Consider the following 16628-nt stretch of genomic DNA (forward strand, 5'->3'; position numbering starts at 1 on the left):
GGAATATGCTGGGTGTGTTTCTATTGTCCCATTGTGTCTGATTGGCTGCTGTACTTGCATTGTATGTGTTGTAATGTGTTTATTGGTTGTTCTGCAAAACCCTGTGAGCAGTACTAGGTTTTGTGGATTGTGAATAAAAAGGGCTGCAAGCTAGCAGCCAGAGAGTTCTATTTTTACCCTCAACTTGAGTCCTGTCTCTTATTGGGGGAATCTGCTACAAGGGATTGCTATGCTAGGCATATTCCCTTGCTATAATCACTGAGCTCTTGTAAGAGCTTGTTCCTGCTTCGTTCTGAAGGGAGATAGCTGCAGCCTGCGGTGCTTATGGTGTCTGGTGGAGTGCTTGGAGTCCTCTGGAAGCGCTAGGAGCATCTTTCAACGGAGGTACCCAGTCGGGGTGCCAGGCGATCCGTTACAAAACCTATTGTACCCCACATAGTGAGGATATCATATAGAAACCTATTGTACCCCACATAGTGAGGATATCACATAAAAACCTATTGTACCCCACGTAGTGAGGATATCACATAGAAACCTATTGTACCCCACATAGTGAGGATATCACATAGAAACCTATTGTACCCCACGTAGTGAGGATATCACATAGAAACCTATTGTACCCCACATAGTGAGGATATCACATAGAAACCTATTGTACCCCACGTAGTGAGGATATCACATAGAAACCTATTGTACCCCACGTAGTGAGGATATCACATAGAAACCTATTGTACCCTACGTAGTAAGAATATCACATAGAAACCTATTGTACCCTACGTAGTAAGAATATCACATAGAAACCTATTGTACCCTACGTAGTAAGAATATCACATAGAAACCTATTGTACCCTACGTAGTAAGAATATCACATAGAAACCTATTGTACCCTACGTAGTAAGAATATCACATAGAAACCTATTGTACCCTACGTAGTAAGAATATCACATAGAAACCTATTGTACCCCACATAGTGAGGATATCACAAAGAAACCTATTGTACCCTATATAGTGAGGATATCACATAGATACCTATTGTACCCTACGTAGTAAGAATATCACATTGAAACCTATTGTAACCCACATAGTGAGGATATCACATAGAAACCTATTATACACCTTGCATTGGGGATATTACCTTGGAGCCTGTACTAGAGTGAGCCTGTCATTAACATTAGCAGTTCTAATAATTTTTCCATTGTAAGGAATAACTAACTAACTATAGCAACAGGAATGTGAAGGAATGTGATCAAGTAAGTTGGTGTTGGAGGTCCTTATTCTAATACTGTATCCATGCTCTAATATACTCATACCAAAGCACTTACTCTTGTACTCAACAGCTATTTCATTACCTACTCTATTTATATTAGCACAAATGAAACCTAAAACATTTTACAGTCTAAATGAACACATGAAGATAGAATATTAAACTGTAAACCATTATTGATAGGAGCACTATAGGGTCAGGAACACAAACCTGTATCCCTGGCCCTCTAGTGTTAAAACCACCATCTAGCCCCCTCTGGTGCCCTCTTGCCTCCCTAAATATAGTAAAATCTTATTTGTATTCACGTCTGCAGCTCGTGGCTTTGTCCCTGTTTGCTTGTGGACCACCTCTGTCTGCTGACATCATCAGAAGTGGTGGTCTGAGCCAATCAGAATGCTTCCCATATGATTGGCTGAGACTGTCAAGGAGGCAGATCAGGGGCAGCGTCAGCACAAGTCAAACACCGCCCTGGCCAATCAGCATCTCCCCATAGAGATGAATTGAATCAATGCATCTCTATGATGAAAGTTCAGTGTCTCCATGCAGAGGGTGAAGACACTGAATGTCAGTGCTGCTCACTCTGGAGCACTATCCAAATAAGCATCTCTAGTAGCCAGTGGAGTTATCACTAGGTTGTAATTTAAACACTGCATTTTATCTGAAAAGCAAAAAGCCTGAAATGAATGATTCTACTCACCAGAACAAATTCAATAAGCTGTAGTTGTTCTGGTGACTGTAGTGTCCCTTTAAACCACCCTATATTTATCCATTTTTCCCTTGTTAACAATTCTCAAAGCTCATTCTCATTATAACAGTTTTTACTTGTATTTTCATAAACATGAAAGTGAGACGCATTGGTTTTAGTGCTTCTTTATAAAAAGCATCTGATTTGCATAATTCATCAATAATTATGACTTCACATAAGAGGAATTGGTTCGGAGTCCAGGAGGTGACTGGGTAAATATGTTTTAATTCATTTACATGCACGTTTTAGTAGATCATGCCCACGAGTTAACGTATGTGCATGCTTTCATTTGTGGTCATGATCTAGTAAATTTGTGGGCACAATCTACTAAATAATGTGCACAAGATCACTATATGCTGGGCAGCAATGATGATGAATCCTTTTAGCACCTACCAACATGCTGCCTCATCTGACTCCAGTGATGTGTATCTCCCTGCTTCTCCTGATGTTGACATGGCCAAGGAAGAAAATATAATATAAACAACAGCAAGTGGCAAGGAGGGAGTATAATCATTAAGATACATGAGCATATGGAAAGGAAATAAACATTACAGGTTTGGTTTATTTGGTTTTTGCCTACACCACAAATATAATATCCTCCAACATAGTCATTTTTATCTCTGGTTTATGTTATATTTATACACCAACCCAATAACATGTCTCCTGTCAATTTCTCCAACTTGAATCATGTTCCTGAAATATCCCTACTGTTCACTAATTATACTCAGAGAAACTTTCCCCTAGCTTACTTGTTCCTTATTTATCATCCTCCACCCACCCTAGAAACCTTTTTTAAAGGGACACTATAGACACCCAGACCACTTCAGCTCATTTAAGTGGTCTGGGTGTCTGTGTCCCAGTACCCATTAGTCCTGTAATATTAATTATTGACGTTTCAGAGATACTGCAATAATTATGTTGGAGTATTCAGACTGCCTCTAGTGACTATGGGAGGCGAGAGGGGGTGAAGAGGAAAGTATAGTGTTAGGAATACAGTTTTGCTTTCCTAACACTATATCCCTTTAATAAGTATACCCCACCTTAGGAACATGTTCCCTAATAATGATATAACAAAGAAACATGTCCCTAATAATTATTCCCCCGTTTAGAAACTTTTTCCTTCATAATTAACTCCAACTTAGGATCATTTCCAGTTTTGTCAGTAAATGTTAACTGATCAACCATTGCTCGCTAAAGTAGGTATTGCAAACCGTAGTGGCTGTTTCCTAAATGCAGAATCTCCTCATTAGTGACTGTGAATTACAAGCTATTTTCCACAGACTATCATAGCTTGTTGCGACATGATTTTCAATCTTGTCTCTACAGTTTATCGGCTAAACACTATGTAGAAATTCTTATCAGTTGCAGGAGATATTACTATTGGTAGAAAAGTAGTGATGAAGTTGGTAACTTGCAGGGAATTTCTAGTGGCCAATATCTACCAGGTGCTGTTAACCCCTTAAGGACACAACTGGAATAAAAGGGAATCGTGACGGAATATTTCCGTCATGTGTCCTTAATAATAACAACTTATGTCAGATAACTACCAACAAGAGCCTCAATTCAATAAGCTGTCCAAATTATTGAATACCAGAAAAACATTCCATATGATTTATCTTCAAAAATCCCATAAGACTTTAATGGTGATTCCTGTAAATAATTCATTTGGAACGTTTTTCCAAATAAACAGCATTGCATCATATGGAATGTTTACTAAATAGAGACCGAGGTTGAAAACCGTAATAATTGTACCCCTACTAAAAATAATGTTCTCTCGTAACGCTCATAATTATTAGATGTCTGCAAGTGATGTTATTTACTTTTATACATTGATCCAATGATGTATGCTTGAAGTGACATCTCTGGCTAACCCCGAAGATGAAAGAAAAAATAAGTAGTACCCTTATCAAGAATTAAATAATTCGTAGGTATGACATGGGTGGGAAACTATCAGCGTAGGTGCAGAAAAGGCTGGTAAGAGCACAAAAATGTTCAGAAGAGTCTAATTATTGTTTTGTATTTAAAGTACATTTTATTTTTTTACTTTTCAGCAAATCAGTTTGTCTAGTTATAAATAATTCACCCTTGTGCGCAGACACCTGTGTTTCTACATCAGTTTCTGTTTCATTAAGCAGCTCCTGACATATATTTGGCTAACTAAAGTAGAGAATTGGGATATTTTGTCAAAATACAAATCTACGAATATACACACAGAACAATCCCGGCACCCCCCCCAATTCTTCTATTATTTTTAATTTGTCCACGACTCTGGTTTTCCTAATAGCTGCCGCTGTTCCTCTGAACAAAGTAAAAACATACATTACCAGCGATCGTTTGCATGGTCTATGAAATTCAAATCTGTAATGGGGTTTATATATTTGGTTTGGGAATGTGTTCTTGTAAATTAACTCAGCGCAATATGTTTATGTAATGCAGTCTGCTGTAAACAAGTTGCTTTCTACTTTTATTTCCTTGTCTGAGTTACCTGTTTTTATAACCTGCTGGTACTGCAATCATCAATTTTACAACATGGATACCCTTAGGTAAGTTCATATCCGATCTATTGCCATGCTCTCTTTGTAGCTGGGATAATATAACATTTACTGCCCCACAGATGTTCGTTTTCAAGGACAGCTGAAATGTTATGCTTTTTTTTTGTGTGTGTATTTTTTCATACAGTGGCACGATTGCTTAATTTGCGTTTTTTATCACTGTAATATTTCAAGTGTTTTCAGAACACTGATCAGCCACAACATTAAAACCACTGGCAGGTGAAGTGAATAACATTAGTTTATATTTGTAGCAGAGCTTCAATACTCCAGCTGGGTATCTCTACTAAAGACTGGAATAAATAATTATATCCAACCTCCCTAAGCACTAGACGATACTTGGTCAAGGGGAGAACAACAACCTTTATTAAAAACATCACATCTATACCCCAACATCTATATCCCCTCAGCCTCATTTACATACAATAGGGATAACAGTGGAACACAAAGATCTCCACCATTTCCTCCTCTGTAACCCCCTCCCAAACAGCACAGTGAGTCCAAGACAACCAATAGCAGTATGGACTTGAGCAATAACCGATTACACTGCATATCACAAGCCAACCAATAGTAGCAAGGACTTGGGCTAGTAACCAATTACACTACAAATCTTACTAAACTCAGTGTGAATGCATTACTGAGGGACAGACTATTGCAAAGGCTGAGAACCACATGAAGAATTTAAAGGAGCAAACTGGTCTGTAAGACAACTCCCTGCTGGGAAAACAGTAAGACAGGAAAAGAGGGGAAGGGGAAAGGCACATACAACCTGGACAATCAATACATTCAATTCACCACACACAACTAATTCATATAGGGAAATATACAGGCACCCACAATAACACAACACAAAACAGCAGACTATGGGCCATGTGAACGTTCAGGCTCCGCCACAATATTATTACAATGGCATATTGTTACACAGTGCATCGCAGCTTGTTGCATAGGGGGTTGTGTAGCTGCAGACCAGTCAGAGTTCCCATGATGACCCCTGTCCACCACCGAAAGCACATTCAACGGGGACGTGAGCATCAGAACTGGACCATGGAGCAATGGAAGAAGGTTGCCTGATCTGATGAATCACTTTTTCTTTTAGTGCTGTGGATGTCTAGGTGCCTGTGCTGTGATGGCAGCAGGATACACACTAGGAAGAAAGCAGGCCTGCGTAGGCAGTGTAATGCTCTGGGCAATGTTGTTCTGCTGGGAATCCTTGGGTCCTGGGATTCATGTGGTTGTTACTTTGACAAGTACCACCCACCCACCTAGAGGGTTGTTACAGACTATGTATACCCCTTCATGGCATTGGTGTTTCCTGATGGCACTGGCCTCTTTTAGTAGTATTATGCACCCTGTCAAGTTGCAAAAATTATTTAGGAATGGTTTGAGGACTATGAAAAAGAGTTCAAGGTGTTGCCTTGGCTTCTAAATTCAGCAGATCTCAATCTCACGGAGTCTCTTTGGGATGTGTTTGATCGAAACATCCAATTGATGGAGGCCCCACCTCTCATCGTGCAGGATTTAAACAATCTGCTGCTGTCTTTTAAAGAAAAAGGTTAAAAAAGTTTTTAACATGTTATTTTATACATCTTAAACTTTCCCCGTGGCAGATTCGTGTGCTGGAGGTCAAGTAGGCATATTTGCAATTTGAAAGTGGTTTCACTTTATATGATTGTCTTTAAGGTTAACGTAGGTATGATGTTAGTATCACCCCATCATTATGTTATTTAACATGTTGGAAAGTACGAGGGTGTGTTAATCTCTGAAAAATAAGAAAAGAAACATGATAATTACATCCACTAATGGCAAAAATAAATATATAGCAGAACACTCTCACAAAGGCTTGACCAGAACACTTGCCCTAAATTCAACAGGAACATTTAGGGGAAATGTCACTCGCCAGCTCCATGGAGTTAAAGTTTATACTCTGGAAGACTGGATACTATCTAAAAGTAAACCAGCGTTAAAACACTTTTCAGCAAAAAAAATAAATGAAAGACTACATTTTGTATGTCTAAACCACTACTAGCTGACATGTTTTGTTTAGAGACCCACACTTAAGGAACAGTAAGGTGAAAGAAAACACTTTTTCCCCCTCAATTTCGATTTTATTAGCTCTTGTATTTCGATCATACAGCTTTTCTATTTTCTAGGAATAGTAAAAATTTGTAAAACATTTCACTGGCTATCGGTATACATGCCAAGCAACATAACATTCATTATAACACATACATCAATGGAAAGAAAGATTCAAACGTATTACGGGCATTTCACACAAATTTCACATAAATAAGCAGATGAAGTTACTCCCTGAATCACCAGTAGCCTCTGTAGGAATATAAGGTCAATACAGGCCAAGAAGGCCAGACTGTGGATGTGGTATAAGTGTTGGTTGCATGGGAGTGTAGGGCCTGTTGGTATCTGGAGGTTGTCCTGCGGATTGTACTGCCTTGCTGTGGCTTCGGTTGCTCCCTCCAGGTCCGCCAACAACCAATAGCAGTATTGACTTGGGCAATATGGATTGTGCTACTTCTTGCAACTCAGCCGATCTGAGTGAGTACGAGTCTTCTCTGCCACCACCACCAGAGATCCCTCTGTTCCCCACCAATACTTAACAGTATGGTCTTGCAAACGTCTTGCGATCGGAGCCAGCCATCTCTTTTCAGCTAGGATGGAGAATAGGAGATTGCTGTACAACATGATCCGGTGGCTCCCAAATGTCACAGTGCCCATTTGTCTGGAATTATTCAGAATGGCAGTTTTCACAATTAAGTCTCTTGTAACCGCCCTAATGTCTCTTGATGTAGCCGCAGGGGCAGCAGCAGATTTTCATATCCGAAACAATGAGGTAATATATGTGTGTTCAGAGCTCCCTCTGAGTCCCATGGAGGCTATGTTTTTTTGCACAAATGGAGAATATGGCCTTCGCCCACCGTTTCAGGCACCCCTCTGATTCGTTTTGGCAGCTGTGCCAAGTTTCTAGTGACTCCACTGTCTGTTTTAGCAGAGGAACGTGGTCTGTGAGGCTCTCCAGCTGACATATGGACTCTAGAGGCCTCCCTTTCCTTCACTGCCTTAATCTTCTTTTGGATAATGGCGATCTTGGCATGGGTCTTGTGAAGGTCTGCTTTCAATAATTGCCGCAAATCAACAATAAGCCTCTTGATGTCACTCTTCGTGGATTGTGAGGAGTCATCATCGGACTTGTTAGAGTGATATACTCTGCCTGGTCGAGGAGAAGTAAGAGATTCCTCTTCCTCATTAGATTCCTCTGAGGTCTATGGGTTGCACTGGGCCTTGGGCTCCATCTTGGCCTGTGCGAGTCTCTCAAAAGAGAGTCTGATGTCGGGCCGTTTCTGTTTCTGGTTGTCTATGGGCGCTGGTTACATACATACATAGACTCCACGGATACATAGACTCCATGAATATATATGTCAAATCCAGTCCCGTTTCAATAGAGCCCCCATTCATGTTTGGATTCCCGGTGCACTTTGCACATTCCCTTACGAACATTCTAACTAATACTGTCTTTGCAAGGTCATTTTCCACCACGCAGGACTATTTATAGATCAAGCACAAGTTGAATATTAACATTCATATTATGTTAATCGATTTTGTACAGCTATTGTTCATTTTTACATTTACATATTATTTCAATTAATTAATCTTTAAGGCTTGTTTACTTGGAGTTATTTGAGTTGTCTTTTATGTAACCAACTAAATTCAAGGTTAACTGAACATCCTCTGTGAAGAACCAGGGTGCCAAATGTGTAGTGTCCGAGCCGGTAAATACACAGCTTATAAGCAGGCAAGCTACTTCAGTAGTCTTACTTCACTGATGGGTAAAGTCACACAATTCAATGAGGTGCTTAGTGTTTTTGCTGAGCGGAAACAAATGAAAATTTTCTGACGAAAAAAAGGACATTATATTTTAATGTCTGAAAGAATGCTGTTCTGAACTAAACGACTAAGAGTGAAGAGCTGAAGTGAACTTTATAACAAAGTCATTTTAAGGAAATAAAGATCAAATCTGCATTTCGGTTCATCATGCCCTCATAGCCAGTCTAATATTGATATTGCTGTAGGAAATAATGGTTTCATTGGGACATGCCTTCCCTCTGTAGAATTGGTGACCTACGGTAGCAAAATTAGAATGTGAAGCCAGGCGTTTAAAAATCATTCCAGTAAGGGACTTTCTTGTCATACAAATATATGCAAGAAAAAGGATGTAAAATGACTTTAACCCCTTAAGGACGCAAGACGGTTCAGGACCGTCATCGGCATTTTTGCGTTGCCGACCGACGACGGTCCTGAACCGTCCTAAATTTAAAATGTACTTACCCGATCGCCGTCGTTCCCCCGGCGGCGATCGGCGTTGCTCCCGTTGTGGGGAGACTGCCTGCAGCCCAGACAGTCTCCCCATGGCGGATTAGGACCCCTGGGGCCATGTGATCGCCCAACAGGGCGACCACATGGTCACAATAGGTGTCCTAGACTCTGCCTGCAGGGGGACTGTCTGTGCTGACAGGCAGTCTCCCTGCAACTGTAAAATCATAAAAAAATTTAAAGTGAAAGGTAATAAAAAAAAAATATTATTATATATGTGTATATATATATGATATATAGACATATATTATACCTATAAAATATATGTCTATATATCATATATATAATGCCATGCTAAGTGTATTTTTATATTAATATGTACATATATTAATATAAAAATACACTTATAATTAATTTACACACGTATATATATAATATATATAATAACTATATATATATTGTATATATATATTATTATAAAATACGAATAATAAATAATTTAAATAAAATTAAAAAAATTAAAAATAATAATAAAAATTAAAAAAAAATTATATATCTATACGAAATGTTATTCTAACTGTATTTTGATATTAATATATATATATATTTATATCAAAATACACTTAGAATGAAATTGTATATATATCTATGTATATATAAATAAATAAAAAGAATACGAACTATTCATATGTCCATATACAAAATGACATAAATAATTATATAAATATACACGTAGACTTCAAATATATACATATGCATATATATTTAAATTCTACGTGCGTATTTATGTAATATTTTTACATAATTAAGTTATTTTATTGATTGCAATTTAAGGGACCTGCCTGCCAACCCAGGCCAAAAGTCTAGAGAATTTAATTTGCTAGCACTGTATTTTACCCTGTAACGTTCTACGACACCCTAAAACCTGTACATGGGGGGTACTGTTTTACTCGGGAGACTTTGCTGAACACAAATATTAGTGATTCAAAACAGTAAAACATATCACAGCGATGATATTGTCAGTGAAAGTGACTTTTTTTGCATTTTTCACACATAAACAGCACGTTTACTGATGATATAATTGTTGTGATACATTTTCCAGTTTTGAAACACTAATATTTGTGTTCAGCAAAGTCTCCTGAGTATAACAGTACCCCCCATGTACAGGTTTTATAGCGTTTTTGAAAGTTACAGGGTCAAATATATGGGTCAAATATTTTTACATTGAAAATGACCAGGTTGGTTACGTTGCCTTTGAGAGCGTATGGTAGCCCAGGAATGAGAATTACCCCCATGATGGCATACCATTTGCGAAAGAAGACAACCCAAGGTATTGCAAATGGGGTATGACCAGTCTTTTTTAGTAACCACTTGGTCACAAACACTGGCCAAAATTAGCGTTCAATTTAGTTTTTTACTTTTTTCACACACAAACAAATATGAACGCTAACTTTGGCCAGTGTTTGCGACGAAGTGGCTACTAAAAAAGTCTGGACATACCCCATATTGAATACCCTGGGTTGTCTACTTTAAAAAAAATATGTACATGTGGGGTGTTATTCAGCGATTTATGACAGATAATAGTGTTACAATGTCACTATTGATAAATTTTAAAAATATATGTTTTGAAACCGCAATATCCTACTTGTACTTATAGCCCTATAACATGCAAAAAAATAGCAAAAAGCATGTAAACACTGGGTATTTTTAAACTCAGGACAAAATTTTGAATCTATTTAGCAGTTTTTTTCATTCGCTTTTGTAGATGAATAAAAGATTTTGCACATAAAAGTCAAAAAACATGTATTTTTTTCAATTTTTCATCATATTTTTTCATTTTTTAAAAATTAAATTACATGAGATTATATAAATAATGGTATGTAAAGAAAGCCCCTTTTGTCCTGAAAAAAACAATATATAATTTGTATATGAACAGTAAATGAGAGAGCGGAAAATTACAGCTAAACACAAACACCACAAAAGTGTAAAAAGATGCCTGGTCGCAAATGTACAACATCGCAAAAAAAGTCCAGTCCTTAAGGGGTTAAAGAATACAATGATCTTTCAATATCTAGGTCTAGGACATAGTCTTTGTATACAAATATTGCCTGAATTTATTTATTTTTCCTATATCCCCATCATATACTTTTATTTTGTGATTGCCTTGCTAATATATTCTGCATGAGTATGACAAACAGGGCTATTCACTAAACTATGAATTTTTGTAAACTAATTCCGGATGGAAAAATTGTCACAAATTGGCTATTTGTGCTATTCTGGTTTGAGTTGTGAAAATTCAGAGTTCAGCGAATAACCTTCGTAGAATTTAGCTTAGCTTGTGTAATTAAATCTGGGTGCTAGTGTTTTTGGTTCCTTCAGACAGAGTGTAGAGCTTGCAAGTAGGTCCAAGGGTTTAAAGAGGATAATGGCTTTGATATTACAGGAACTGGTACGAGTGAAAGCCGCACTGAAGTTTTCAAACTTGAAATTCCACATAGCGTGCATTAAAACAGACAATAACAAGAATTATACTCTCAAATAATCTTTTACTGAATTAATTTGAAATTACAAATGTTTGAGCAAAGGATTTTTAACCATTTTTTTCATCATGATCTCTCGTGAAATTATACATCATCTTACATTTTTATATTATTAACAACTTCCATGGACATTTTAGAGAGGGGGCTTGGCCATTATGGAGAATGTATTTATTTTTATTTTTTACTCTTCTATGATGTAGGCACGTCGGGGAACTTTTGTGATTGTTTTTGAAATTACCTTGTTCATAAACACGATTGCATGATTTTATGATTTTGCATTGTACATAATGTATAGTTACTGCAGATTGTTTTTGAGCGATGGATGCATACTGTGTTCCCCCGTCATCAGTCCACTTGTTTTCTCTGTCCTGTGAGTTTGGTCTTATGCAGTTTTAGATAAATGTTATATCACGATATGCTCTCAGACAGGATTTTTTTTTTTTTTAAATTAAAAATTCTACATTCTGTAAGTATATCAACTTGTAACATGAAGCCTATTTTTGGCTTTTGGATATTATTTGATATCCCTCAAAATACAAAGTCTTCTCATTTGGTAATTTTTTTTTATTCTAATAAAAAGTAAACGAAAATATATTTATTTATGACTTTTCTTTTCCAATTGATTTTCTTTTCCAACAATGTGGTTGGCTTGTATGAAATACTGGTCATCTGGATCAAGTTGATTGCAAATTATTTGTTTTTCTTGAGTAATTTTCTCATCTAAGTATTAATGTTTTTTCAATACTTTGATTGTTTATACTAATATCATACATAGATTAACAATCGGGTGTTTGTCTGGTTACTTATTTTCTAGAATGTTTTCTTGTACACCTTTTTATGCTTTGTTGATTACATTTGTTAGATGTTGGTCTTGCAATGTGTTTTATACATTATGTCTGTGTCTGTGATTACATTTTAGATTTATTCATGATTTCTGCTGTGGTGTTAGTTACATTTTACCCATTATTCTGTGAAAAAAAATATTTTTGGCTGTAGGATCCAATATTATATCAATTTGACCTAGAACATATCTGGTAGTTTTTTTAAGTATCTTTTTTATTATTTTTGGGATTCAAAAAAGGATTTGAACGCGTTCTCTGAGCTTAAATGATACACCCTGTAACCTATAACTTGGTTTACTAGCAACACTTGTCATCTTGTCATGACACTTGTCATCTTGGAACCTCTGTGCCCAGATATGATTAAATTATGGAGCATTAATAGATCTCAGCTAGAGAGACATCACATGGTCCTCGGAAAATGGTAAAGCTGTGGTCCAGAACCTTTTCCTTTTTTATCCTGCATAAAAATAACCCATTTATGGTTTTGTTAGAAAAGTTGGAAACCTTCCTAAAACATAGTGAATAGATCACTCTTAAACCTCAGCCTTGTCATGGACTTATTTTTATGCCTAGACAGGAACACCACTATCTCAAGCTTGCTTGGGTAACAAAATAACGGAGACAAAATGTCGTTCAGAGCTTACTCTGCCTGTTTAATGGTGGACAAAAGGTGTGTCTAGGCGGATCCCAGACACCAAGAAAACAATAATACTGATCAATAAATGTGTACATGAATAAATGAATTATGCCTCGTGAAAGAGAGCTGTCTTGGTGCATTAACCAATAGAAAGTATATGTAGAAATACATCTCAGGTTCATGGTTTGATTACGTCAATTAATGCTAAAAAGGATAGATCTTATGTGAGTATCTGCTAGGAAAAGATGGAACATTCTAGGAAACAGAAGTTTGAGAAAGTACAAGATACTAGAGTTGTACACTAACCCTTTCAGTGATGGGATGTTAGTACGTCTTATATTAACGCTTTCATGGGTAGAGTGTTACCTAATCTCATATTAAGCCTTACACAGTTGGTCTAGGTAAAGAGCAGGCAAAGTTAAATACCATTCAACCATTAGACACAAACCCAGAGTTCCCAATGAACATTACTCCCAGTACCCTTTACTGGCAAGTACTGTTAACCTATTTTCCTGCTGTGGTTTTTGCTAGCACATTGTTTTTTGTACTTCCCCTTTTGATATTTACTTTGTAAACCTTTAATAAATAGTTTTTCTTAGGGATATTTCCCCTTCTATAATATCAAAATGACAGATACGTCAAACTGTTATTTATGACAAAATGAATATTCATCACAATCCTTTCTGTGTGAATTCATCATTTTTTTCATTTCATTATTTATTAAAGCAGAGTTGGGGTGTTTCTGACATATTCTGCTCACTTTGGAACAATCAGCAGAAACTTTGACTTTGTTCGGTTCGGCAATTGCTCCACATTTCACACAAATAATTGTTCTGCTTTTGCCTTTACCGTCTTAAATGCGTGTTACATCTCATTGACGTTGCCCTTAGGGAAACTGAACATAGCTGGTAGATACATTTCGTGTGTGTTGTTCTTGTAGAAGAAGGCATGAAAGACAAGGACTGACCTACGGTATTTTTTTTTTTTTTTCGCTCTAGGTGGAAGTGGCTGACATTGAAAATGAAGAGAAAAGATATAATCTCTTTCTAGAACTGCTGGACATTAGTCACAGTCAACAAGAATTCCAGCACTTAGTTTTACTTTTACAAGCCTGGCCTCCCATGAAAGGTGCAAAAATGTAAGTTATGTTCCTCGTTTATTATTATTAGCAAATGCTTTTTATTAGATTGTAGAGTATAAAAAGTATAAACACTATTTTCTGGTTTTGAAACATTTTTCAGAATTTTCATTTCACAATGCTTTGTAAATAAGACAAAAAGTGTGGGTAAATGTATAATATGTGTACAGTAACTAAAACCTTTGGTTAGGTATTTTTTAAAGGACTATTTCATTATGTGAACCTTAAAATTACTGTACATTGTATCTTGTATGATATATATATATTTATTTAAAGGGAAACCGTGTCTTCTCCGAATTTTTAGTATTATACTTATATACTTATACATCCATATACTTAACAAATTTACAAATATTTATTCTGCCAATAAGCCTCTCCATCTTGGCTCCCTGTCAATCATTGTTATCAGCTCTGTCCTTTTTACCTGGCAGTCAGTATAGAGAAAGCATACATAGGAGAGGAGAAATAAAATCATGTTACTATTTTTCCTCTTCGTTTGTAATGTTTGCCAAGGCTTTGGCTTGCTTATTACGATGTTATTTGGTAAATCTTTAATATAAATCTAAAAGAGAATGGAACATCTTTTGAGAAGAAAAAGGTTAACACAAGCTGAAGGTTACTTTAAATGATTTCTTTAATGATGTAAATTTCAAAGAAGTGGAAGTTCCTCTTCAACCCCTTCATGACTGTTTCTTTTCCTGGTTTGTGGTGTATTTGGTGCAAAACAACAAGTATTGGGTCTGAGTGTCTATACTACGTCTATCACTAGTTCCCTAAAGTGGAGCACTGAACTAATTGTGGGAGAGACACCTACACAAGTATAGTAGTGGCTGTTAATTATTTATATTTGTGCTAATCTATATAAGCACCTTGGTTCGTGTTAAATATTTCTTTATTGTAGACAGCATACATTAACATAAGGTTCTGTAAGAAAGGAAACATAGCGTGCATAGATATGCAGTATGCAGAAAATAATCTTCAGGACCAATAACCATAAAGTATGTAAGATGTAGTAGGTGCCGTGATAAGCAGTCAATGTGTGTTTAACCTCTTCATAAGCACTTTGGTTTGTACAGAGCACTTTTTCAACTATATGTTTTATGTATTTGTAACTGAGGTATTATGGGCAATGTTGTTATACATTCCATCCACCCTGATGTAATACTTCACTGTATCCATATAATTATAGTTTTTATAGGACTGTAAGGGTTTTCCTCTCATATACCATATGCTTACATAATATAGAAACATAGAATGTGACGGCAAATAAGAACCATTCAGCCCATCTAGTCTGCCCATGTTCTAAATATTTTAATTAGTCCCTGGCCTTATCTTAATTGTAGGATAGCTTTATGCCTATCCCACACATGTTTAAACTCCCTCACTGTATTAACCTCTACTATATTCCATGCATCTACAATCCTCTCAGTAAAGTAATACTTCCTGATATTATTTTTAAACCTTTGCCCCTCTAATTTAAGACTATGTCCTCTTGTTGGTGTAGTTTTTCTTATTTTAACTATAGTCTCCTCCTTTACTGTGCTGATTCCCTTTATGTATTTAAATGTCATATCCCCCCTGTCTCGTCTTTCCTTCAAGCTTAACCTTTCCTGGTAAGTTTTATCCTGCAATTTAGGAACCAGTTTAGTAGTCCTTCTCTGAACTCTCAATATCCTTCTGAAGATTCAGTCTCCAGTACTGCGTACAATACTCCAAGTGAGGTCTCACCAGTGTTCTGTACAATGGCCTGAGCACTTCCCTCTTTCTACTGCTAATACCTCTCCCTATACAACCAAGCATTCTGCTAGCATTTCCTGCTGTTCTATTACATCGTTTGCCTACCTTTAAGTCATCTGAAATAATTACCCCTAAATCCCTCTCCTCAGATGTTGAGGTTAGGACTCTATCAAATATTCTGTACTCTGCCCTTGGGTTTTTACGTCCAAGATGCATTATCTTGCAATTATCCAAATTAAATGTCAGTTGCCACAACTCTGACAATTTTTCTAGTTTACCTAAATCATTTGCCATTTGGCTTATCCCTCCTGGAACATCAACCCTGTTACATATCTTAGTATCATCAGCAAAAAGATGCACTTTACCATCAAGACCTTCTGCAATGTCACTAATAAAAATATTAAAGAGAATGGGTCCAAGTACAGATCCCTGAGGTACCCCACTGGTAACAAGACCTTGCTTTGTATATACTCCATTGACTACAACCCTCTGTAGCCTGTCATTCAGCCACTGCCTAAAATGTGTTTGCTTTTGTCAAAATAATACCTAATTTTAAGTTATTCTAGTGTAAATGTGGGGATTATATAAAATTAAGGGCTTCACCTCCTGAGAGCATCATCAACATTCTAAGTCCCTGTTACACTTAGTGATTTATGTGAAAAATGAGGAGGATGCAAGCACTAGAAGTTAAGTAAAATTCTGGTTCGAGGCCAGCCTTGAGAAAAAAAGCTGCCATAATGTAACGGAACTTCACCGTCACCTTAACAAAACAAAATGCCTGCTCATCAGTCGCTGTGTAACAATATTGCTGCTACATGACAATGCATTCTGTTCTGAGCTGATATAATAGACA

The 16628-nt window shown here is 36.7% G+C and overlaps 1 protein-coding gene across 1 annotated transcript in view; it reads left to right on the forward strand.

The window, feature by feature from the left end:
• Positions 1–16628, forward strand: part of NBAS (NBAS subunit of NRZ tethering complex) — a 676063-nt gene that overhangs the window by 552250 nt on the left and 107185 nt on the right. The window contains exon 49 of the mRNA XM_063442147.1: positions 13899–14038. Coding sequence (XP_063298217.1) covers positions 13899–14038 — 140 coding nt within the window. The remainder of the gene's footprint in view (positions 1–13898; positions 14039–16628) is intronic.

This window comes from Pelobates fuscus, chromosome 2 (genome assembly GCF_036172605.1).
Source record: "Pelobates fuscus isolate aPelFus1 chromosome 2, aPelFus1.pri, whole genome shotgun sequence".
Taxonomy (NCBI): domain Eukaryota; kingdom Metazoa; phylum Chordata; class Amphibia; order Anura; family Pelobatidae; genus Pelobates; species Pelobates fuscus.